Source organism: Osmia bicornis, chromosome 4 (assembly GCF_907164935.1).
Source record: "Osmia bicornis bicornis chromosome 4, iOsmBic2.1, whole genome shotgun sequence".
In the NCBI taxonomy this organism is placed as follows: Eukaryota; Metazoa; Arthropoda; class Insecta; order Hymenoptera; family Megachilidae; genus Osmia; species Osmia bicornis.
In genome coordinates, this window is record NC_060219.1 from 10,512,014 (window position 1) to 10,537,607 (window position 25,594).

Sequence of the window (25,594 nt, forward strand, 5' to 3'; positions counted from 1 at the left end):
GGATACTTAAATCATTTCATTCTCGTCAGGATTTTACTTTCATAAATCGTGTTATAAAATGACGTCAAAGTGCGATAAGTGTTTCAGGAGTGATACATCTTTAATCGAGGAAGGGGATTAAGGTATAACGATTTGAAATCGATGATCGGCAATCGCGAAAGGTGAAGGCCAGCTCGGAGCCCGTAAGGGTGCTTCGGCTTGCGGGCAAGTACCCGAAATTTAAATCGTCGCTTCCACGACACCAGTGAATCTCCTCTGGGCGATGGCGAGAGAATCCGAAGAGGCAGGGTGAAAAGAGGATGGAGAGGGAGGTACGGGGGAAACAATTTACCCGAAATTCGCCTCGTCGCGTTTGGCGACTGGATACACTCTTATTTGTCCCCTCGGCAATCTGTCGACTCCGAACGCTCAACCCCTTCTCCCTCGGTTCCTCTTGGTCTTCCACCGCCTTTCCAGCAACCCCTTCAACCTCGATCCCCACCAACCCCGTTCTTCTCTTTTCCCACCTCTTTTTCCCGAAGCGCGAAACCGCGAAGCCTCACGGGAATTTTAAACACCGTTGATTCGTCGGTGTTCTTCCGCGATCTCTCTCTCTCTCTCCCTTCTGTTTTCATTTTTTTATTTTTTTATTTTTCTGCTTTCTTTTTTTCTCCTTTATATTCTTTCACTCGTTCCTCTGTCTCAGCTTTTATTTCTTTCGTTTTTCAGGCATCGTCCCTTTCCGTCGACTGGGGATACCTTTCTACGGACGACAACGAACCGTCGTCACCGAGGATATTCGTGCACTTCGCATCACGACAATGGGGTAACATTCAAATTGTGCGCAGCTCTTGTTCTTCTTCTTCTGTACGACACGCGAAAATTGTGGTCGGTCTTGGCGGTGGATGTCTTTGGAGAAGGGGAACCGACACGACGTTAACGCGCCCCTCTGTCAGAGGCTAAGGGTGCTTCACCGAGGTACTTACGCATTGGTAATCTTATAACGAACGTGGCCTGCGAATTAATCCGTTTGTTAGGATCGGACATGGGGGTCTGAATCACGACTGACACATTGACGTTAATCGATATCGGTGTCATGAATGTTTAATTCCTGACCCTTGGGTATATTTGCGTTTCTTTTATCGAGAAATAAATAATTCCATCAATTACGTTTCGAGACCACGTTAAAAGGTATTCGTACATCGACGGAACGTGTCTCGAATTCGAAACAATTTTCCAACGCGACGAGGAAGAAAAAAAAATGTACGATGAAAGAAGCGCGGCGGAAGGGGGGTTGGTAGCCGTTTAAATTCGAAACACGGCCGACGGTTCCATCAAATCGAAATTCATCTAACTGAGAAGGGCATAAATACGGGCGCGTTGTTGCGCATCTGCTTTCGCGTAAGAACGAAACGGTTAGGAAAAGGGCGAAAGATGAGGAATCACTGGAATCGGCGGGAGCTCACGGCGGGGCGTGTAATATTCCCGGGAAGTAAAGCTCCGGAGAATTTCAAGACCCCTCCCCCACTGTCAGCCCCCCTGTGTGTCCGTCTCCCTGTTGCCACCCTCTGTCCTCCCCGTTCGCCACCCCATCATCGTGCGAACGTATCCTCCTGCTCGCAGCAGGCAGCAGTAGCAGCAGCAGCAGCAGCAGCAACCACCCCACCGACTACGAAGGGATGCAAATAACTGGTGATAACAACAGATAGCTCTGCCGGTACGGCTGACTCTATATCTGTGTCGGTGTACCACTACGGCGATGGTGGTTTAGGTTTCGGGGGCGAAAGGGAGAATCGAGGAAAAGCACGGGGTAGGGGGCAAGGGTCGGAGAGAGGCGCAACGCGGTGAAAGAGAGACCAAGGGAAATACGAAGAGAGATACGATGGAAGATGAAGAGAGTACACAACGAGAGGGTGGTCTGGTTGGGTGGGAGTGAAGAGGCCGGCAGAAATCGTAGAGCAGCGAGAGTCAGAGAAGAGATGTGCTCGAACCGTGGGAGGTGGAGTAAAAAGGAGAAGGGGTGACAACAGAAACCGGCTGGAAGGTAGAACGTAGGGAAGGGTAGTTTTCCTCTCTTTCTCTATACCGGATTCTGGAGAAAGATAAAAAGTATTAGTGAAAAAGAGAAAGACGGTGAAGAGTGAAAAGGGCTGAAACGAGTAAGCTTATACAGAGGAGAAAGGTGATAGATAAAGAGGGATGATAGACGAAGATATATAGGAAGAATGAGAGAAACGGGGTAAGAGTGCAGGAGTGAAAGAGAAAAGCATCGGTACACTGGTCCGAGGAAAGCAGCGATACGATGGGCTGGGTAAGGGTGGTCGGAGAGGGGGGGGGGATGAGAAGGAAGGAAGGAAGGAGAGGAGGAAGCGGAGGGACGTCACTCGCTGTCGCATCGAGCGCGAGCGATGAGTGGCGCGCGCTCGCTCGTCTTTTGTTTGCGATACGATGCGACTGCCAGCCTGGTGACAGCGGCGACGGGCGGCGGGGGTGGTGGTTCGAAGAGGAAAGGGACCAGGGTGAGAGGGTGGCTCGGTGACGATGGAGGCTGCGGGCAGGGTGAGGGTGAGCCGAGTGCTGCGCCGCGAGGATGAGTGAGGGTGAGGGTGGGAGAAGCGAGCTCTGGGTACCGGGTGAGAATCACAAAGCTACGCTACACTTAACGCGACCCATGCGTACATATGTTACGTGGATGAACGTACGTATATGAGGAGCGTCGATACGTGCACGTAAATTTCTACTGCCGACTGGCTCGTTGTATTCGGGCCTTGTTGTCAGCAGGTTGCCGGATGCACATCCACCTACGGATCTCTCTGCTCACTCCTCCGCTCCGCTCTGCTTTCCTCTGCTTTGCTTTGCCCGCGAGAAACACGCGATCCCACCGTACGTATACAGGATCTCCCATGCAACTGGGACAAGTTAAAACTAAACGAAAGTACGTTTCAAACATTTTACCTTATTTTTCAACTTATATTTTAATACCCTTTTGCCCAGAATATTCTAAAGAATCGACTCGACTCCCCTAAAAAAATTCAGTAGATGACCTTAAATTTTCAAGAAACTTTTTTCTATCTCCCATCGTTTAAGAGTTATATCTTGGCATGGGACACCCTGTATAGGTGTGTGCCAAAGTATACCGGGGCTGGTTACACACGCGTCCGACGTACGCAACGTTTTCGGGGATAATCGTCTCTACAGTCGTACGGGTACTATTGGATCAGACTTGGGTGAATGTTGTGGGGTCGTAAGAACGACACGGGAAAAAGAGCGAGATAGAAAGATAAAGAATGAGACGGTTTGGTTGAAAGGGAGCGTTGAGCAATTTCAGACTTTCCTCCGACACGAGTTGATATTTCGTTTAGCGACTTAACTCAATCGACGGTACGGATTTCGAATTAAGACCAATTGAACGTGTATCGGTATTTCCTTTGCCGATGGAATTCGTGTCTTAAGCGATCCGTAATGAACCGAGGGAGTTCCTCATTTAATGTACAAAGTTTATGCTCTTTGAAGATTTACGAATTTACTGGGTCGATTAGAACCGACGGAATTCGATGGGAGATGAAACGAAATTCCACGTTTTTCTAATAATATTAATGAATAAAAGTTAAAGGAAAAAGGGCAGAACTGTTAGCGTCCGACTATCGCTAGAGATTACTACTGAATAGTTGAAACAAGTAGTTCATTCGATCATTGATCAGACATTTAATACTCATGATTATTACGCACAACCTAATAATAGGATTACGATTTTCTACATACAAAGTGAATAATCCCGCTCCACTCTTGCCGATGATTACGTAAAATCGTTATTACATTCGTTTGCTTTCGTAGCAGTCATCAATGATTGAACGTATGCATGCACGCAAATGCTTCGCTTATCAGAGGTTTATTGTCAATACAGTTGTTTGCGAGCTGAACAGGAGACACGCCGCATCCGTATTTGTCTTTGCAGTATTTCAGAATCTCACTATTAATTCCCATTTCGTGTTAACAATATATTTGCATTCTATTTTACAGAATAAAAGGGGGTCAATCTTTGTGAATTTTTCAAGAAAGAACTAAAACATTTTTAACATCTATATAAAGAAATACTTTATGCATTTCAAACAATACCTACCAAAGTGGAAAAATAAATAACTTGGTTCGATAATGTTCAACAAGATTTGAAAAGTCGACCGACGATTCTGCCCTTAATTGCTTCACACTCCCCCGTAATGGAAGGAAACATTTTCGTTTCGCGACAGCAAACGAGCAACAGAGTCGATGTTTTATCGTGACGAACCTCGAGTGCGAAGTGTTGGAGAAATGTGCATCCGCGGATTTTAAAGTGCACCGATGCAACGCGTTGCAGAATTTCCGTGGAAATAGAACGTGCACCATTCGTAGTCATAGACGTGGATGCTAGCAAAGGATTCTATGTGGTAACCGCGTTTCATTGAACGATTCTCTGTTTTATAAAAAGAGGGAATCATAAATTTTTATCTTTGAACGCGGAAAACATGACGTCGATTATTATTAGAAGCATTTGGATGTCGAAACTTTTTATAAGAAAATATTTTCATTTGGTAAACATTTATCCGGGAAACATCCGAGGATAAAATGGAAAATGGTGTGCAGGAGAAAATAACGTGTTCCGTAACGCGAAGAGGAGACGAAGTAAGTTCGAGATGACAGAGTGGGGTCAAAGGATAACTCGGGTCTCGACCGGAGACCTGCTTTTGACACGAATACGTTTATGCGATCACTTGGCCTCTCGTTTCTCACGTTAAGGCTCTGTCCACACCGGTACAGACTCCACGTATCGTCGTTTTATTTCAAGTAAACCGCGATCCAGCTTCCTGTCGAGTAAATCAGGCTGAAAGATTTAGCTCGCTGATATTCCAAAGAGATCGTTCCACTGGTGATCGCAGATTTTTACTCCCGCTTCGCTGGCTACCCGTCTGAATCTATAATGCTTTTGATATCAAGCTTTAGTCGTTTCGTATAATCGTGTCGCTTCGCTTCTGAAATAAAGCAAGAAGGAAAAAAGAGTGGAAAAAAAAAAGAAAGAAGGAAATCCGTCGACGGCAAAGCTCGGTTTTTAAGCGACTCCAGTCTGTAAATGAGGCATCGTGTAACAGGAAACACCGCGAACCTATTAGCGCATGAAATGGAGCAAAGTTGAAAAGAAACGAATTCCGTCCTCATCGAGAATGCCAGTAATCCACGTGCAATCGCAGACACGCTTCAAAACATTGTTTTTAATCCGTGCGACGACGTTGAAATTTTTCCCCGAACGCGAACACCCAATTAACTCGGATGAATTGCTTGGATCACCGAGGTCGCAAACGTGCGCTCTACTTTACCGCTTCTTCACGATCTTCCGCGGCTACGTCCGCGTTACACAAACAGATGGTAGAAAGGAAAGAAATTTATTTTCTCAAACCAGCCAGTCCCATTATGCTGATACAACGGTATCGATTCACCCGTTTTCTCCCAACGATTTCAATGAACGCGTCGGATTGAAAGTGTTGCGTGCAAGAAAATGCATACACCTCGTTCGCTTGTAATTGTGACCCGTTGTAAAGCGACAGACAACGCGGATATCTGGCCTCAACATCCGCGTAAATTAAAAATAAAACGGGAAAGGGTCGTGTATTGTGTAATATCACCGGTGAAGTCGACTCTCAGCAACGTGAAAAACGCGAAGTACAAAATTTCCTCGCTTAATTGCGGCGAAAATGTGTACAGAGTGTTTAGGATAAAGTTTCCGGTGAATGCTCGTCACTTTTGATGCGTCCAATTTTTATTTTCGAAATTCCATGTCCAACGAGCGAGGAAACATTTCGAAAATTCTTTTGTCGATCCTTCTAAGATGGTGAAATATTTTTACAGGCGACGAAACCGCGAATGCATGTCACTCATACGGTGAAACGATTAAAGTTTTAGAAGTATCGATTCCGTGGCGTTACCGTTGACAGACAGAGGGATCGTCAAAGAGCATAATAATTACTGCGCCCGCAGAGAAGAGGCTCAACCCTTTGTTCTATAGTCACTTTGCGAAAGGGGCTGCGCCAGGGAGTGCGGTGGGTGGCTTTGGGTGATACCGTGGCTAAGGGGGCTCGGGGCGGTGGTTGAAGAGCATCCGTTTCAGTCGCGCCATTATGTAATTGATCTGGGCTTTCCGTACGCGATGATCGTGTAATGCGTTCCACGTACTCGACGCCTGCGATTCCGCACGGATCTTTTTTTCCTCCATTCCTATCCCTAAAGCCCCCGGAGGCAGAGGAACGTTCCGCCACGCGGATAGATTAAAAGGAACGTACCGCCGGCAAAGGTGAGAGCCGGTGCACGACCAAAGTCGATACTCGTTTCCGTATCAATAGCTTTTGCACAGGATCACGATTCTTGAGTCGACGATAATCTTCCTAACGTCACGTTTTTCCTACCTCTCGTTTCTCTCGTTTAGGGATGAAAATTCGTCAATACTGTTCCAAAATTAAGCTTCATTTAGATAATCATATCTAAACATTGGTGAAATCTTAAAATTTATTTTTTTAGTAATTCATAGTGTCAAGGAAGTTATTGTTAGTCAAATGAAACAGACACCGTTTATCTATTCGCACATACATGTACACACTTAATTCCAAGTCCTATAAAGACAATCGAGCCAAGATTATATCGCTAGTGTTCGCGTTTAACTCTCTTTCCCTCCTGTTCACCCCTTCCGGTACCACCCTCTTTTTTTAAACTTCTTCCTTTTCCTTTTACTTGCTTCTCAGTCGTTTCCATTCATTTGTTCGCCCGTTTTCTACCCTTTTCTTTTCGCTTCCAATCTTTCTGGTTGGTTCTTCCTTTCCGCGACACGCACACACGCACCCCCGATCGCTGCTAGATGTTTAATCTAAAGTTGTTTGCGCGAGAAAGTTCGGAAACTACGGGGATAACTTACGAACGGGAAGCAACGAAGGGGCCATTTAATTGTCCTCGCGTTTAATGCGTCGCATCGTTCGGGATTTATACTCGTCACGGTGTCAACCGGAAGTCGGGTTCGCTGGCTGGGTTGGCCGCGCCACCAGTTCCGGGACGCGAAAAAAGCATCCCTCGGCGTGCCGAAAATCTCTCGTCCGTAATTTTATTTATTATCTGATACAGTAGGATCACGATGCAGTTAAGATACTTGTTGGATCAGTAGTGAAAAACGATAGGGTTCGATCGATCGGGCGTTTGTTGGATCTCATTATCCTCGAGGAAAGACGAGATCTTCTGGCGAAACTTCTTTCTCGTTGGAAGAAACGCTTTCCTCGTTAGTCTTAATTCTTTCAGAGGCTGACATAGGTGATACTTGGTATCGCCAGCGACGGTACATCCGCGGAGGCGTTAATGACGCCGTCGATGTACACGCGATGAATAAGATCGTAATAACGAGTGCCAACCGTTGTTTGCACGCAAACCCTTAATTTTCCTGCCTAATGTTTGGATTAATTTTCCGTTCGTCTTTTTCCCGCTGAGTATTTACTTTTGTGGAATGAAACAAAGAATGTAGGACGTTTTCGTGTGTGGAAATGGAATTTCTCTGGCGACTCTAGTACGTACCATGGTGGGTACATTATTTTTCAATGGCAAAGGCAAAATTATATTTCATTCTCTTTCATCAGGCTAGAATGAAAACTTAAATGGTCCATTTTTACTGTAACAGACTGTTCTTAGCGATAGGAACGTTGCAAAATCTTCAAGTTGCCTCACAATGATAACAGAATTGTTGTTTCATTTGCACGGAAACATTTACTATTAGCATCGTACAGATTAAGAACCTCGTCGGTTTGTCAGACGATCTTTGACCGCGGCGTATCTAATGGTACGAAGCAGAAAAAAAAAGGGATCGAAAGAAATGTCTGACTTTTCAAACGCGTTTCTGATGGGAGATATCGCGTATCACTATACACATACATACGAACAGTACGTACACAGACATATACCAGAGACGCTACTCTTGGCCCGAGCAAAATCTCAGCCCGCAGGAATGACAATAGACTGTCAGATAATGAATCCCCACTGTCACCCCCTTTACCATACCACGTTCTGAAACCCACCCTCTACCATGCTCTCTCTTTCCTCTCCTTCTCTCTCGTTTGCTCCTGTTCCTTCCCACTGAACAGCGACAGCTTCGAAACCGCCAACTTTTACTCTGAAAGAACAAACTTCTCCATGCTACCGATAGAAGGGAAAATTAGACTAATCGAATTGCTAAGGCTTGGATTAACCCTCGGACAATTTAAATTTCATTTTAAAATCTATCTTATTTTCTTTTCATATATTTTTCATTAATTCTTCAGGGATTAACTTTGGAATTTTAGTCAAAATATCATTTTAGGATGTTTTGTAAATGTGAGTCTCTTGTAGGGGTATTTGCAATTTTGTAATTCGGGACTTTTGTCTTGGAAAATGAATAATCGGTTTGGTTTTTAAGACAAGGAAAGTTAATGGACGATGGAAACGTTGCTTTAACTTAGATTTCAGTTGTATCTCTCGCTATTTAGTACCCCTCGTACTTTCCACCCTCTGCTCTTGTAGCAAACAAGACTATGACCGAGTAGGCGAGGCGTCCACTTAGCGCTAATGCCCCTTTTATTGGTCAAGATCTCAGTCGAAAGCTGAATAGATGCCTGGGTCGTCCTTCCAACTTGGTTTCTTCTGAAAATTAAACGAAACTATCGATTACAACCCCTCGCGAATATTGCGACCATTCTATGAAGAACTAATTCAAGCTTGATCGTCACGTTTGGATAAGAACTGATAGGAAATGATTTTTTCAAAATATTTTCAAACACAGTCGAACCAATCTGGACTTACAGTCTTAATCTAATATTCTTGATTTCTGATCGATCATTTGCTTCGTAATAAAAATGCAGAAAAGTTAATTCATTTATCCGCTTACGATTGAGCCAGGGCTCTTTTTAATCAAAAGTATAATACGTATTTGAATTTACTATGGTACATGCAAATCTCTTCCTTTTTTTTCTCTCTCTCTCTCTCTGTGAACTCGGAAACGAATGGAGCAAAGCCGGAAAAAAGAATTGGAACGTGAGGTGTAACATATCGAACTGAACGTTGAAGCCAGCCAGAACGAGTTGAAAAAAATTTCGCTTGGAATAACTCGAGGCAGAAAAAGTGAACAAAAAATTTCCATAAAAATGCACCCGCACGTATAATCCGGATGAAGCTTAGCATTGTACGAACGGGTATGTCACCGATGGAAATGGCGGAAAAAACATAAAATTGGTAGATATAAATGATGACAATCGAAGACACGAGAATTTTACACCGTCAAGTTAGAGAGAGTGATAATTTCAATAGGATTCATAGAAGATTAATGGTGCATTAAATATAAATTTTATACGTCACAAGCATTTTGTGAAAATATATTTATTTCGTTAGTTGCTTGATACATTCATGACAGTATATTTTAGGACCTGAAATTTTCTTTTTGTATACATAGTTCTGTTTCAGTCTCATGGAACAAAATATTTTATTCTTCTCCTTTAATACTTCATAATTTATGAATTTTCATGTTGAATGAGACATTGTTACTTCTACAATATATTAATTCCTATTATTGCTTCAACAGAACGTTAAGGAAATTATTACTGTCAAAAAGTATACTGAATATATTTATTACAAAATATTTCACATAGTGTCTACTCACTAACATAGGTTCTCGTAGAATTTGGAAGATTATGTTGCACGAGTTTCGTGTAAAGACGTATCGTGAAAATAATAGGACGAATTACAAATAAAAGTATACAGTTTAGAAAAATACGAACACGTTCATATTTTTATCGAATGAATTATATATCTAAAAAATATGTACTTAAAAAGTCTTTATATAATTAGATGTCAAGTACGTGGTACATTTCTAAGAGATCTTAACTTTTAATAATTACACATCAGTCTTAAGACTGTTAACTGATTAATCATTAGCAGTAAATTAAGCTTTGTAGATCACAATGGTTTAGTACTTTACACATTCAATAAAAATATTTTGTATTTTAGGCATTTTCACTAGCGGGTCTCTTCTTATTCTGAAAAATAAATAATTTGTTATTATAACATTGTATAAAAATAACGGTACGTTAATATCGTTTAAAAGAAAAACTTACAGTTTGTTTTGACGGTTTCGCGTCCGTATTAGTAGCTCGCGTTTTGGACCTTTCTTGTTCTAATTGTGCATGGAGAGATGCTACCTCCGTTGTCAATTCATCTCGTATTTCTTGTAATTTTGCTACTTCGGCTAATACTGAAGCTTTGTCTTTCACTTAAAACAAAAAGAAATTAATTAAATAAAATTTTAGAGTATGTTAATAATATTATACCGTTGATAACTATAATATTAACTTACTTTCCCCGTGGGATAGTATTTGATAAAGTTTTTTATTCCGTTCCTTAACCTGTGTCAATTCTTCCTTCAAGTTATCGACCTGCGTTCTTAACTCTTTAATAATTTCGTCACGTTTCTCCACTTCCACCCTTAATTGAGCAGACGTGATATCATCATCAATTTTATTGAATCTTGCCTTCAATATATCCTTTTCTTTTCCTTTTGTAATCTCTTCTTTTGTTTCTTTCTCGACTCTTTCGAAAAATTCTACATCCGGTTCTACGAAATTACAATTAATAATTTTATTATTTTATTTCATGTACGTTTTAGAAAACTAACAATACAAGCATATTACCTTTCGATTTATTATCTCCAGTTTCAGGGGGTAAAACTATCTCTTGAGGAGCATTGGATCCCATATTGTTGAATTCCTCCAATGACATAGTAGCTTTTTTCGACTTTTTCCCTGATTTCTTATTTGGCTCCGGTTCTTTTTCTGATTTAGCTGCATTTACTAGTTGCTCTTCATAAGACAGCTTTGACAGTAAGATGGCTTGATGCAACTCTTGCTCAAATGTTTCCTCGACAGCCTTAAGGAAATCACAATTGGACGTGATAACACACAACAGTTATAAATATGTCACTACTGAAACAAAATCTTAGATTTAACACTTTATATCTGAAACTAAACTATAATTTTCACGCATATCAAGCCTGTGCTGTCCATATTACATGTAATTTGTTGGGATTTCTTACATGAATGTCCAAGTAAAACTTATGGCAGTTTATTTTTTCAACTTTATATAAAAATTTTGTAAAGCTACTGGCAATCAATTATGAAAAATGATTAATTGTTTATATATTACCATTGTATCTTTTTGTTTCCACTGTTCCCATTGTTGGTTATCACTGTTATTATTATTGGGCTTTTTCTTTTTTCCCTACAAGTAAAAAACCATAATAAAATACTCAAAGCATAAATTTATTATAAAAATAATTAATATTCTACATCAATTCAAAATTCCCGCCATAGTGTCGTCTACTGTGCCGTTGACCGGCTAATCAAAAACAAAAAAAAACAACGAAGACTACATGCGTCATACCTTGTTTTGTTTTTTCTTGTCATCCTTCTTTTGTTGTTGCTGTTGCTTCGCTTTATCATTTTTAGATTTTTGATTTGTCTTACCAGCAGTAACACTCTTCTGAGTTTTCTTCGGCTTACAATCGTCATCATCAATGCTGAGAACAGCAAATCTCGAAGGTACGGCGGTCGCCATTTCTGTAAATTGTGAATATACGCATTGTTAAGGAAACTACACAACTTCCGGTATTGTTAAGATCACGAAATTTATGATATACATCGTATTTTGCATTACTGCAATATACAATTATACAAAAACTATTCTACTGTAATGCAAGTCACTTACGCGTATACGATTATTATGTGCAAACGGATGTATAATGAAAAATGAACAACGTCGTTAAGCTACAACGTAAACCGGAAACGAATAGTAAACGTCGACGTAAAATACTAGCGCCTCTAGCGGAAAATATTATTAAAATTATACTTAACCGCCCGGCGACACAGTAGTACCAACAGTTGAAGAAAGAGGATCAAATTTTGAATAAAAGAGTTATAATTGATAAGTTTTATACCTGTTTTTATAAAAAGTTAACTCGTTTTATATCTATTATCAATTAAGAAATGTAAATAGTTTGTAATGTATTTCATACAGTCTATTTAAACATGTAATATACATGATTATATATTTTAATTGTATAATGTTGATGCAATCATGCAATGCTATCTGTATTGTTTTTTCTCATCTGTATTGTTTTTTCTCATCTATATTGTCACGAAGAATCTTGCCTATTCATTTTATTCAGTTTTGTGTTTCATGTGTAATTCAGTAGCAAATAACTTTATACTGTAAGTATTAATTTCATAAGTTGTTGTATAGCGGTATATAATAATTAATCAGTTTTAAAACGACAAGTTGCGAAGAAGCTGCAATTGTAAAAGAAAAATTGAAATTCTTATAATCTTCGGGTTCTTGTAATCTTTGTTCCCAAACAAAAGTACTTGTTTAAAATTACTAACATTTATTTGCTATTGTGATATTAATGATATTGCGATACAAGTGTTGATTACTGATTAAAAGTAAAATGTAATGCCTAACGTTGAAGGTAATTGGCGCGCAATGGTTGGCGATTCTGAAAGTTCGAGATCTCGATCAACGAGAGAGAAGGAAGTATCCATCTACACATCCATCCATCGTACAGAGCCCCGTTGCAAGTCGGGAAACCGAACATGTACGTACGTCGTATAAGCGACGTAGAGTGTTGAATGTGTCGATTGCGTTTGGGGTTGGTTTGCACTTTTCGCGGTTGTATGTGCGCGCAGCAACGTCGCGTGGTTAGTTATTAAGGTGTTTGCAAAGCTTTTTAGTGTACAGTGACTTAGTGTTTAGTAGTGAGGTGAAAAGAGAAACTTATTCTTTTCTTGGGACGCTCGCCAATTGTGGAACTGCACGACTATTGCGGCGTCGTTGTAATAAACAGTCAGATGAACTCTAAGTTCACACAGTGTATCTGTGTGTGAAACATCCAATCGCGGAATTCGCGGGCTAAGATGCCCGACGTGGCTCTCGTGGATAACATCGGCATCGAGCACAAGATTAACGAAGCGGCGGACGACGAGGGGAGCGACGCTCGCTCCTGGTTTCCCGCGAATACACCTCCGATACCATTTTTATGTCTGCCCGCGCATATGGGTGAACAATATCTTGTATTTTGAAATATCAAACAGTGTTTGCAAATTGACTAGCAGTTTTGGATAAACATTGTATTCGATGTAGGAAGATGATTACCACTCAAGATAACTCAACATAAAAGCAACTATAATTTATTACCGCACTATTTTTTTTTTTTTTTCATGTGCTCGTAACGGAGCATGTTGTGCGCAAGATTTTGAGGCGAATGTTTATGGTGCAATTCATAGATCTGGAAGGACATATTAATTAAAGCCCAGTAAATGTTTTATTTAGAAGATTTAATAATAACTACGTTGTCTTTCGTATTTACATTAATTAACAATAGTAATATATGTATATGAATACACTAAAAGTGTTTTAATTAATCAATATATGTATTTTAAATTTGATGGACACAACATGAAAGAAACATAACTGCAAGGTGTCCAAAAATTTAAATAAGTCATTCTGTTTTTTGGGGCAATTGCATAGCGCGCGTATCTTATACAGTGCTGCATATTAATCATGTTTCTTTCAAAATAAAATAATATCACTTGTTGTTGCTGCTTATTAAAACTATACTTCAATGAATACAATAACTCTTTGTATTAATATGTACACGAGTACTGCTAAAGTTTGAGGTGCTGTTGTTTCTGAGAACAGAAAGCATATAAGATTTTATATCCAATTTCAATGCTGATTTTGTGAATGAACATAGCTAAAGTACATTTCTAAGATGTGCGAACAAACAGAAATTAATTATCTGGATGGAGATGTTGTTTGGGTGAAGCTAGGAGCTTGCTGGTGGCCAGGGCAAGTTACTGGATTTCATAATTTACCTGAAGATATTCAAGTTGAATTTCAGAAAAAGCCTTTAATAGCTGCTGTAAAGTTCTTTCAAGAAGACACATAGTAAGAAGTTTAACATCTTTAATATCATTATAATAATATTTTCATATTTATTCATTTACATTTAATATTTTTATTTTTATAGGTATTTATATATTTAGTTTCTAAATAAATTTGATATTATTTAACTAACTTCTTTTATTGTTTCCAGTGAATTTGTCAAAAACTATCAACAGATTTATAAATATAATTGTACCTTAAAAGATGATTTCATCAAAAAAGGACTAGGTATGATTTTCTTTCGCTTGTAATGATCATAAAAATAATTTTAAACGACAGAATTATAAATCTAATCGTATATTTTATGATTTATTTCTAGATAAGTATAGGAGCAAAAGTAAGGATGGCTCTAGATATATGGATAAATTTCCTGGAGATGTAGAAATGGCTGAGAAGTTAACAGGAGGTGATCCTGATATACTAAGCCATGATAAATTTTGTCCAGAGGAGAAGCCAAATATATCAGCTTTGTTTGGAGATAAGAAAATTCCTAAAAGAAAACGGGAACGTGAAGAAATTAGCAGAAGAAGCGATAGCATCGATGTCGTACGAAAAATCACTCATCCTCGATTTTTGAAAGAAAGCGATCACGAAGTTCGAATTCGTCAACAACCTAGTAGTTTGCCATCTACACCAAACAGTAGTGGTACTCCGCAATATCCTTGTCATTTGTGTAATTTTACTTCTTCTCGCGTTAATGTTATTATTTGTCATATAAAGAGTCATAGGTCTGGTGGTGATACTCCGTCATCAAAATCAAAAGTAAAAACTTATTCTCAATATAGAAGCAGGTATTCAGATGTAGATACTCCTAAACGAAAATATCCAAGAAAGGAAAAAAGTCAATCAACTAAAAGTAGAAGTAGTAGCGAATCTGGTAAAAGAAAACAAAGTAAACAAAATGAAAAAGCTGCTAAAAAGAAGAAGACGGATCCTCAAATTCGTGATACCATATTAGCAGATTGGGAAGATGAATCAGATGAAGACATTAGTCTTACTCCTGATAAATCGGCTGATTTATCAAGTGTACATAATTCATCAACAGAAACTCGATTCGATCTTGATGACTCTAAGGAAGACTCTAATGAAAAGGATAATACAGTATCAGATACCAATGAACTTATTGCGGAAAGCGAAAAATTACTTGAAGAAACTGAAAAGTTAACAACAATTAATGTATTAGAGGAATCTATGACTAATAGTAGCTCGACAAACTTCAAATCAAAACTTGATAAACAATTAGAATCAGAAAAAGATGACAAAATATTTGATGCTGAGAGTAATGAACCCATTAAAAACTCGCAGAAGGACAGAGAAGTTGCAGTTGATAATGATAATAAACTTAACACATCAGACAAAGAGGATAAAAAAGCATTACTATCTTGTTTTGATTTTCATGAAGAGGAACTGTCTATACCTCCCGTAAGAAAAAAAGCACGTGCATTTAATCAGAAAAAAGAGATTATAAAAGAATTCGAAATGAGTCAAGCTTTAAAAACGGAGCAAGAGAAACAGATTGAAAATGATAAAATCGAGAGTGAAGATTGTAACAGTAGTTCAAAAGAATCTGAAAAGTCAGAAACACAGGCTTCAAGTGAACAAGAAACACCTGAAGAAAGTAATAAAGTTGTAGATAATGATGCAAATAAAGAAATGAACAATGATATTGAAGATACAAAAGAAAAAATTAAATCTGAGAAAGTAGCAGAAGATGTACGAAAATCTAGTACTAATACTGGTGAAACGGAATTAGAAATTGTAGAAATATTCGAAGTTGGAAAGGTAGAGGTTGATAATGCAAATACAGCCAATGATCATAAAAATGTTGAAGTACAAGATTCTGATGTTAAAAATGTTAGCAAAGAGCTAACCGAAAATGATGAATTAAAGGAACAAAATAAATCAGCTGATCATCAACAAACAGAAACTAAAGATACAATTACTGTTGATACTAATGTAGAATCTGTGGAACAAAAACCTTCAAAAGAAATGGAAGAAATTTTGCCTGAACGATTTACAGTAGAAACAGAAGATGAAACTGTTTCTGAACCGGCTGATATACCTCCGGAACAAAGTGAAAATTCAGACGCAGATATGTTAGATCAGGATCAAGTGCCTAATTCAGATGCTACAAATATTACATTAAGTAGCGATCAGTCAAATGCTACTTTGCAAGTTCGTAGGCGTAGGGGAAGACCAAGAAAATCCGAATTACTTCGTGCTAATTCCAGTGGAAATACTAGTGGAAATGAAAGTCCAAGAATAAGAGAACAAATCAGTGCAGAGATGTTTGAAAAATTTGAATTGGAAAGAAGAGCTTCAGAATCTGATAGTGAACGTTCCAGCAGTGGCCGGAAACGGAAACCAAACAAAAAATATATAGAATCAAATATATATGTACCAGACGTGGATCAAAAGGTATACAAGACTGATGAAAGTCAGTCTGAAAGTGAAGATAAAGGTTACAAAAATGTAAAAGTTAAATCAAAAAGAGGTAGAAAGCCTGCAGAAATTGACAAAAAAACAAATGAAAATACTGATCTTATGCAAGAAAAGGAGTTAGAAATCTCTTGTAATATACTAGATACAACAGGGAATAATGTCGATTCTGCAAGCACAGAATTAAAGGATGATTTAGCTGAAACCAGTGCAAGTAAAAACCAACAATTTGTAGATGTAGACACAAAAGTTACTGACACTTCAATTCCCACTGAAATTTCGGAGAAATTGGAAGTATCTTCAGAAGAAAAAGTTTTGTCGGAGAAATCTGATACATCCGTTCTTCTCGAAGATACAATAACTAAAGAAACAGAAGATAGCGCTGTTAAAACTCAGGGTACATCACTTGAAGTTGAAAAAATAACAGACGATAAAATGGAAACTGAAAGTACAATAATACAAAGCGATCTTCTTCAAGAAAACTTAAAAGATTTAGAAACAGAATCTTTGGGTACAGATCAGCCGGAAGTTTCATCAGAGAAAGAAGTATTAGATCCTTCAAAAATCATTGATATGCTTCCTCCTAAAAAATCTCAAATAAAAAAGTTTGAATTATCACAGATAGATTTGTTTGATACTGATAATTCTGAAAATAAAATTTCTATAAGTTCTGGATCAGATGATACAAAAGAAAAGTTAGAAGAATCAAATACCGAAGTAGTCGAAGCTAGTACAAGTTTAGAAGAAGGTAGTTCCTTAATCCTGAAAGGAAATCTATCTTCAGAAAAACTTGAAACGGACACAAAAAATGAGGAAATTGTAAAAGACACAAAGAAAGTAGAAGAAAAGAAGAAGGTACAAACTAAAGAAAAATCTGTAGTAATAAGCCAAGAAGTCCCTCAAACGAAAGTAAAAACAATTACAAAAGAACAAGAATCTAAATCAGAAAAGTTCGATCATACATTTAAAGAGCTCACCAGTACTGTAAGTGAGCAGCAAATTCAAAATAAAACACCCGTGCATACAAGATACAAAGGAAAGTGTGCGCCGGAGGTAGGTACTATATTAAAAAAGAGTAAAGGTCCGGTTCCTGAGGAAAAGTCAACAAATACATTCCAGGAAGCTTTCTTAAAAACTTTACACATGGATAAGAGAAAAGGTTCAGATGATCTTGATACACCTGAAAAAGGGAAAAGGGGTAAAAAATTGACGAAGAAAAAATCTGAAGAAAATACGAAAACTGAAGAATCAAATACAGCAGGAAATTTGTCTAATCTTTCATCTCAGGACAATTCACAGGTCACCCTTATGAGCAATTTTGGAGGCATAGAAGTAGTAGTTGATCAGAATCTCGAAATCGGTACAAAAGTAGATGATATTATACTTCAAAATGTTGATGACCTTATACCTAAAACATTGATACAAACGTCTTCTGGTGAAGATAATTCTAAATCCATTACTTTAGACATACAGAAGTTAGATGAGTCCTCAAGAATGTCAGCTTCTACACCTTCACCATCATCTGATGTTACTGTGCCGGTAAAAAAGCGCGAAATGCCAAGAATAATTGAAAATGTTACATTAACTGAACCTATGCAGATTTTAAAATCAAAATTATTGGATAAATTACCACAGAAAGGAGTAAAACACAAATTAGAAACAGATAGTACAAAAAAAGGAGATCAAAAAGGTACTCCAAAGACAAAAGTAATGAAAATTGAATCTTTATCTCCAAGCACCAAGATGAAAACAAGTTCAAAGATTACATCTCCAAATTTGTCGTTGACTAAAAAATTACAAGTTTTAAAGGCTGAAGAAGCAGAAACAACTACAATGTTAGAAGCACAAAATGAACAGCTAAAAACATTAAAAACTTCTCCCACAGCTACTACAAGTGAGAAATACATTCAACAAAGTTCGCATAGTTTGGCAGATATGGAATTAGATATAAATTCAATGCCATTTGTTTTAAGCGAAGATGTTTTAACTCCAGAGAATATTGAACAAATGCCTGTCGTTATATCCTCTATCATACCTGCATCAAGTACAGTCTCAGCAACATTGTCTTTTACACCACCTACACAAATGGTATCGACAGCTCAAAGTCAATTCAAATTGAACGAAAATGCAGGTGAAACATCGCCCTCAAAGAAAAAAAGTGGTACTCCTGCAATTCTGAAAACTAAAAATAAAGGAAAACCAACAATTACGAGCATAAAAACGTTAGTACCGCCTCTTACTGGTGGTGTAAAAGGTATTAAATTCCAAAGTACACCAGCAACAAGCAAAGTTCCACCACTTTTGACACAAAAGAGTACGCCAGGAAAATACGTCGTTGTACAAACCTCTGGGGGACAACAATTACGTTATAGTGTACAGGGAAAAAGTGGTACACAACAAAAAATTGCCATACCAACTGGTAAAAGTGCTGGAAATGCACAAGTAGTTCAGCAAGGTGGCAAAGTAGTTATATTAACATCAGCCCAGTCAGGTCAATCCAAGATGTTACCTTTAAGTATCTCCAAAACATTAAGTGGCAAAGTTCAAAGAATTATGACGAATAAAGGTCAAGTATTTTGTCCAATTAATACACAGGGTATTATAAATCCATCAAAAACAATCATTGCTCCCAAAGGTGATAGTGCTTCACCAACAACATCTAAACTTCCTGCAGGACATAAAATTATCAACACCCAAGGTATAATAACATCGAAAGGAGTACTAACCCCTATTTCAGGGACAATTGCAAAGACTGCTCTATTAGGAACACTATCTCAAGGAATTTTAACGAAAGGTGGAGTTTATACACCAATAAGCACTTCCTCTTTGGGTGGAAAAGCTATTATTGGATCGAAGACTTTGGTTACAAAAAGTGGAACCATTTTATCTTCACAAAATTTAGGTACTACTAAAACTATTTTAACTCCTATATCGCAAGCAATTAGTGGAAGAACGATTCTAAGTGCTCAAGGTATTGTAAGTACTAAAGGTACAGTTTTGACTCCGATAACGGGGCAACAAGTAAAAGCTATTGCAGCAAAAAGTCCATCCAAAAGCAGTAAGATACAGTATCAATCTGTACAACAGAAAATGCAACTACCTGTGTTACAAAAGTCTCAAAAGATTCCAGGATCTTCTTCTCAAGGAAAATCTGGGCAAGTAAAAAGTGGAAGTAGTACAGTGGTATTACAAAACGCTGTTCCCACGCAAAAGACTGTGCAACAAGGCAAGAAAATAATGAAACAAACAGTTGTACAGCAAGGATCTATCCAAGGTATCGCATCTCAAAGTAGTACTCAACAGGCAGTAGGTGTAAATCCACAGATTCAGCAAAAAGGAAAAACTGGATCTCAATCGTCTATGCAAAAAGTCATTATTCCTCGTGGTAGCCGACAAACAAAAGCACAACAAAGGATTGTTGTTCAGAAAGTTCAAGAACCTACGATTACGACTATGCAGAATGTTCACTCGAAACAAACGGTTTCAGTACCATTGACGAGCGTTTCGAACATATCTAAAACGACAATACAGCCGAAGCAAGCAACTAATAATACTGCAAGTACAAAAGTTGTTACAAAAGGTAATGTAATTAATAAAAATACTCAGCTACAGAAAAACTTGTTGAATGCTGCCATGAATTCAGTAACTACGACTAATGTGAACACAAATCTTCCTACACCTTTGCCTCTTCCGCCATTGGAACCTGTTGAATCAGAAAGAAAATCAAAATTAGAGAATGTACTCGTTGAATCGATTCAGAAAGAACAATCTATAAAAATGGAAAAACTTAACGTTGAAAAAGGCAGCGAGATGGAGAAAATAGAGGAACCAAAAATAACATCACAGCCCCAAATAATGGCTTTGCCTACGGAAAGCAGCGACGGGACACAGACTTATGTTTTAGTGACGATCGATGAACAAGGACAAATACAGCCACTTGATAACAATACTCTTATGTCATTAGAGGGTACTACACAAAATCCAGATGGCACGAGAACTTTGTATATAGATCCTAGTTCATTAGGAGAAGCAGGCACATTAGATAATATTGTTCTACAATTTGATAATGGTGTTTTGCCAAATATACAGACCAGTGCTACAGAAACTACACAAGCAATTATATCAGAAACTTTCCCTACTTCAGAAGTAATGCAAACGTCAAATCAAGATATTTTAGCAGCTGCTTTGGCGAACACGGATTTCCAGCAAGAAATTGGCTTAACAGAAAATACCGCAGCCAGCGTAATGACCACTGGCTTAACGCAAACAAGTTTAATCAATCAGACTATTTTACAGTCTACTATTATCCCTCCTACCGAACCAATATCTTCTGCTTCTGTGCTTGAAACGTCATTGACTTTAAATCAACCTATAATGACGCCCTTAGAAGTGCCTAGCAATTTGCCAGTACAATCAGAATCAGTTCCAACTTCTGTTGCAAGTATACCATCTTCTCTTGAATTACCGATAACAATCACCAATCCAAATATTTCCTACATCACAACTGGTGAAGCACAAATTCAGATTCCTGGTAATTCTATGCCAGATATTGGAGAAATAATAGAAAATCCAAGTACAGCTGAAATTTCACAAATAGAAATTCCTGCTAGCACACAGTATCTCGTATTACCTAATTTGGAAGATAACATCGCTATAGAAACGCAGACCGTACAAAGCAATGCTGTTTCAATGCCTAGCGTCTCTTATTCGGTTTCAATACCAAATAGTATAGAATTACAAACTTCACAAGTTCAGACCACTCCTTCGATGCCAATAATAGATGATACTTATGCTGAAAATGTGCAATTTACTTCGACTATAGAATCATCGATAACATCAGAACAAACTTTTGTAGATGTATCTGTTTCTGACATGCTTGCTTCAAAACCTGCGGTTTCTACAGAAAGTAGAAAATCGCAAGATACAACTGTAACGTCAGAAATGATGGTATCTCATGTATCTTCTGAAGAAACTATTGTATCAACAAATGAACCCTCCATCTTAAGCGAAGAGCAAGATACAACAACGATGTCTTTGCAAGAAGTGCACTCCTTTGAAGAAGTTTCCATTAAATCAGAAGAAGATATTGTTTCAAAAAACACGGTTGTTAAAGAAGATAGTGGTTTAAATGTGAAAATGGATAATCAAACTGAAGAAGTTAGCAATAATGATAACACAGTAGACGTGGAAATGGCGGAGCAACCAGATGATACAATGACGAGTAATTTATCAATAGTTGGTGATAGTTCTTTAATTACATCTGAATCTGATGTAAAGATGTCATCTGTAGAACATGCAAGCTTTGATGTTTCTGATTCCAATGAAATAAATACAAATACTTCACAAGAATCAGATAGTATAAAGAAGCTTGAACAATTATGTTTTGGCGAACAATCCAGCAGCAAAGTCCATTCTCCCGTATCTGAAGAACAAACAGCCACGTCTAACGAGGTAGAAGTTACTCAAGAAGTAGTAGAAAGTTTGCCTGCAGAATCATTAAACCGGGTAGACGAACATAGTATGGATGTAGACGAAGCTCCTGAGTCTAAAGAGTGTGCGGCGAGTACAATGAAGGAATCGGAAGACTGTCAAAGGGACGAACCATCGTCTCAGGGTGAATCAGATTTAGTTCAAAGAAATCTGGAGTTAGATTTTGAAGAAACTAATGCAGAGACTAGTCATGAAACGCCATCACAATCGTACGAGCAGTTTGGGATAGCAGTAACTACCGATTCCACTGATTTACCTAGTCAGTCTGCTACGAAATCAGAAAATTCGCGAGAACCTTCGCAATCGATAACTTATGAACCTATGGAGACAGACGAAGAATCAGTTGTAACTGAACCCCCGAGTCAGTCGTTTGAACATTCAAAGGTGAACGAAGCTTCCCAATCGTATGAAACTTCAGCGGAAGCAAATATAAACGCGCCTACGCAGTCGTTCAATGAACTTATGCAAAGCCAAGAAGAAAGAACAACTGTCGATGAAACGATCGACGATCAGACGTTCCCAACACAGAGTTACGAAGTCGGTAAACCAGATAACGTTCCAGAGAATCTAGAAACAGACGCTGAAATTAGTCAAGAGGGAAACATGCCGTCTCAGTCTAATGATATTGGTACCGACGGTATTGGTACTTCCTCATTTTCTACAAATAACACTGGGCTTAACGAAGACGAGACTGCAAGTTCGTCTTATGTTCCCGAAACTCCTGAGAATCAGGAAAGAGATCCTGATCAAGAAAGTGCAATAAGTACATCATCTTGTGAAATACCACCTTGCGCTGAATTGAACATCGCATCATCCAGCGCAGAACATACAAGTATCCATGACAATGGAGTACCTGAAATACCTACATCTTCGTATAATTTAAATCCAGATATCACTTCAACTCACGTGGATTCTGTACCAACCTCCAGTTATGAAGAGCAAAACGTATCAACTTCTTATGAGGTGCCAATTTCGATGCCTGGCCTAGAAGAAACTCCCTCGCAGAATTTTGTTACTGAAAGTACAGATCATAGGAATGAGCCTTCTAGTTATACACACCAAGAGGTAACAGCAAGTTACTATGATTCAGTAGAGCAAGAAACAAATTCTAGGTTGGATGAAGATCCACAAGAGGAGGTTACTCCTAGTTATTATGACGGTAATCCGCATGAAGCGAGTCAAAGCTACTTTACTCCTGAAGAAGCTACACCAAGTTATTCCAGTCATAATGTTTCTCCCAGTTATTATGGCCACAGACCAGAAACTGAAGCAAGTCAAAGCTATTACTCTGCAAGTGACATTGAGAAAACAGAACAATCATCTTCACAAAATACTGAGGCATCGCAAAGCTTTTATCAGGAGCAGACAGATGAATTAAAGTTAACACAACAGGGAGAAGCTACTCCAACTTATACAGAAAGATATCCAGTTGATTATACATTGGAGAGTTCTCCAATGGAAAGGCACGATCTTGTAGAAAGTTCAGTACCAGCCACCAGGCCTACAGAGAGGTAATATATTATGATGAAAAATAGCATTGTGCTATGAGGTAAATCCTTGTTTTCATAGACTAATAGACATTACAGCCATGAATAGATAAACTCATCTATTTTCAAGTGTACATATAATGTTAATATGATAAGTAATTAGCTGTAAGGGTAAAATTAGATTCGTATTATAATTTATATCTATATAAATAAAATATAAATAAATATTACTAAATGTGTGTGATGTATACATATATGTATCAATTGTGGATGCAATCCATAAACTTTGGTAAGCAGTGTAATTATAAAAAAAGTATAGTTTCATTATGAAAACATTATAATTCTATTATATTCATCTTGTTTGATACTTTGAAACGATGTCAATCGTATACTTTTTTTTTTTCTTTTTCTTCGAACTGAACACATCAATGCTTTGGCATATGGAAAATTATTATTTAAACACAAGATATATACAATATGTATATTGTAAAAGTTTGGTATGGGTGATTGGAGTAGTAGTAACAGCTGCAAATCGACGTATTTCGTTATGTAACGGTTAGAGCAACAATATGTACACATGATTAATAATCTTTCAGTTGAATGGACAAACACATAAAATCATTGTAGAATAATTGTACATTATCATGATTTCTTACTACAAATAATTAAGACCGTGCAAAACTAAAAACTTGACTACTACTCCTTCATGAGAAGTTGTAGTACGCGATTTTTAAATGATTGTATAAAAATGAATGCACAATATATCTTCAATAAGGTACTATTAACGTACGACCCAAAAAATTTGTAAAATTCAGGAGAAGACTATTTGGGCTATTTGAAGACTTAATTTTTCAAATAAGGTTTCTGTTCTTTTCGCTCATGAACTACCTGCTGATTGAAATTTTTGATGTTATAGTCACAGGTATAAACGGTTGAGCGGATCAAGGCTTGAGTTATTACATACATAGTGTTTATTTTGTAAGTAATAGTTTACATTTATGAGAAATAAAGAAGTCTATTATTTCAACTATAATAATGTGTAATTTGTGTGCTTATAAAATGTAAAGAATAGAAGAGTTTAATGGAAAATCTGTCATGTTTGAAATATATTTATACTTGGATGAAAGTAATTTTAGAAGGAATATCGATACAGTTATAAGGGTGGACCATCTCAATAAAATGAAATAATTTGTTTTTATGAAATATTATATATTTTGCACCATACATATAATGTATGAGTAGAATAAGCATTTGTATGCTTTTCCCTTTTTAATGAAATTTAAAACAAAGAATCATATTTTAAAAAGCTTTATAAATTTCAAACAAGACAGATTTATTAATATATTCTAATAAAAATGGTTATATTATATTCTTTATAAGCTCATGTTATTAAGAATAAATTTGTTTTTATTTCTTGTAGCGTTTTCAATTATGTTCAAGGATGTATATATTATGTTATTTTATTTGAGAAATAAAATTAATATACACATGTCACAATTAGAAAATTACAAATTTGGTAAAATATTTTGGAAGAATTTTAGTCTGATAAATTTTTAAAGATGGACTGAATTGTTAATATTCTTCAACTACTCTTTGGATTCAATTGATATAAACGTGTACATACATATATCTTCCATCTTAAGAAGTTATACTATAAAAATTTCTGTACCTATAAATAGTATGTAATACTCTGAAATGGGAAAAAATATACATAGCTACATTTTCTATTACAACTTTCTAGTACAATCGTAAGTTGGTATATATGTATTACTTTATTAAGGTAATCAAATCTAAATAAGTGACATAAAGTGATATCAATTAAAATAGCAGTACTGTGTTCTTACATCAATAACAATTTGATATTTTCATCACTAACAACATTATCTTTTTATTTCTACAGTGTGCGACATACACGATTGTAACTAAGAGATAAAATAAATACATGAATATTTACATAACAAATTATATGTACAATGAGTAAATTTTTGTTGTATTATTCTTTTGAAATATCCCGTTATAATAAACTTTTATTCCATAAAAACATATTTAATTTCTTTGAATTTATTTTCACAACTAAGAATAATGAACAGCATTTACATTATGCATTAAGAAATATTGTTTACATGCATAATAAACATATTATTAATAAACTTTTGATTAATGCGATTATATCGTAT

General features: G+C 37.3%; 2 protein-coding genes across 2 annotated transcripts; one reads left to right on the forward strand and one right to left on the reverse strand.

The window, feature by feature from the left end:
* Positions 1-9,371: 9,371 nt before the first annotated feature.
* LOC114875427 (G kinase-anchoring protein 1-like) lies at positions 9,372-11,867 on the reverse strand. Its single transcript, XM_029185686.2, has 7 exons — positions 11,767-11,867; positions 11,443-11,618; positions 11,206-11,280; positions 10,695-10,929; positions 10,361-10,618; positions 10,122-10,276; positions 9,372-10,043 (listed from the first exon to the last, which is right to left on the reverse strand). Exons 2-7 carry the CDS (start codon positions 11,614-11,616, stop codon positions 10,011-10,013), a joined length of 930 nt encoding a protein of 309 aa, XP_029041519.1. The 5' UTR covers positions 11,617-11,618; positions 11,767-11,867; the 3' UTR covers positions 9,372-10,010.
* Positions 11,868-12,028: 161 nt separating this feature from the next.
* Positions 12,029-25,382, forward strand: LOC114875421. Its single transcript, XM_029185674.2, has 3 exons — positions 12,029-14,004; positions 14,153-14,229; positions 14,321-25,382. The coding sequence occupies exons 1-3, from the start codon at positions 13,829-13,831 to the stop codon at positions 23,443-23,445; spliced, it is 9,378 nt and encodes a 3,125-aa protein (XP_029041507.2). The 5' UTR covers positions 12,029-13,828; the 3' UTR covers positions 23,446-25,382.
* The last annotated feature ends 212 nt before the right edge of the window (positions 25,383-25,594 follow it).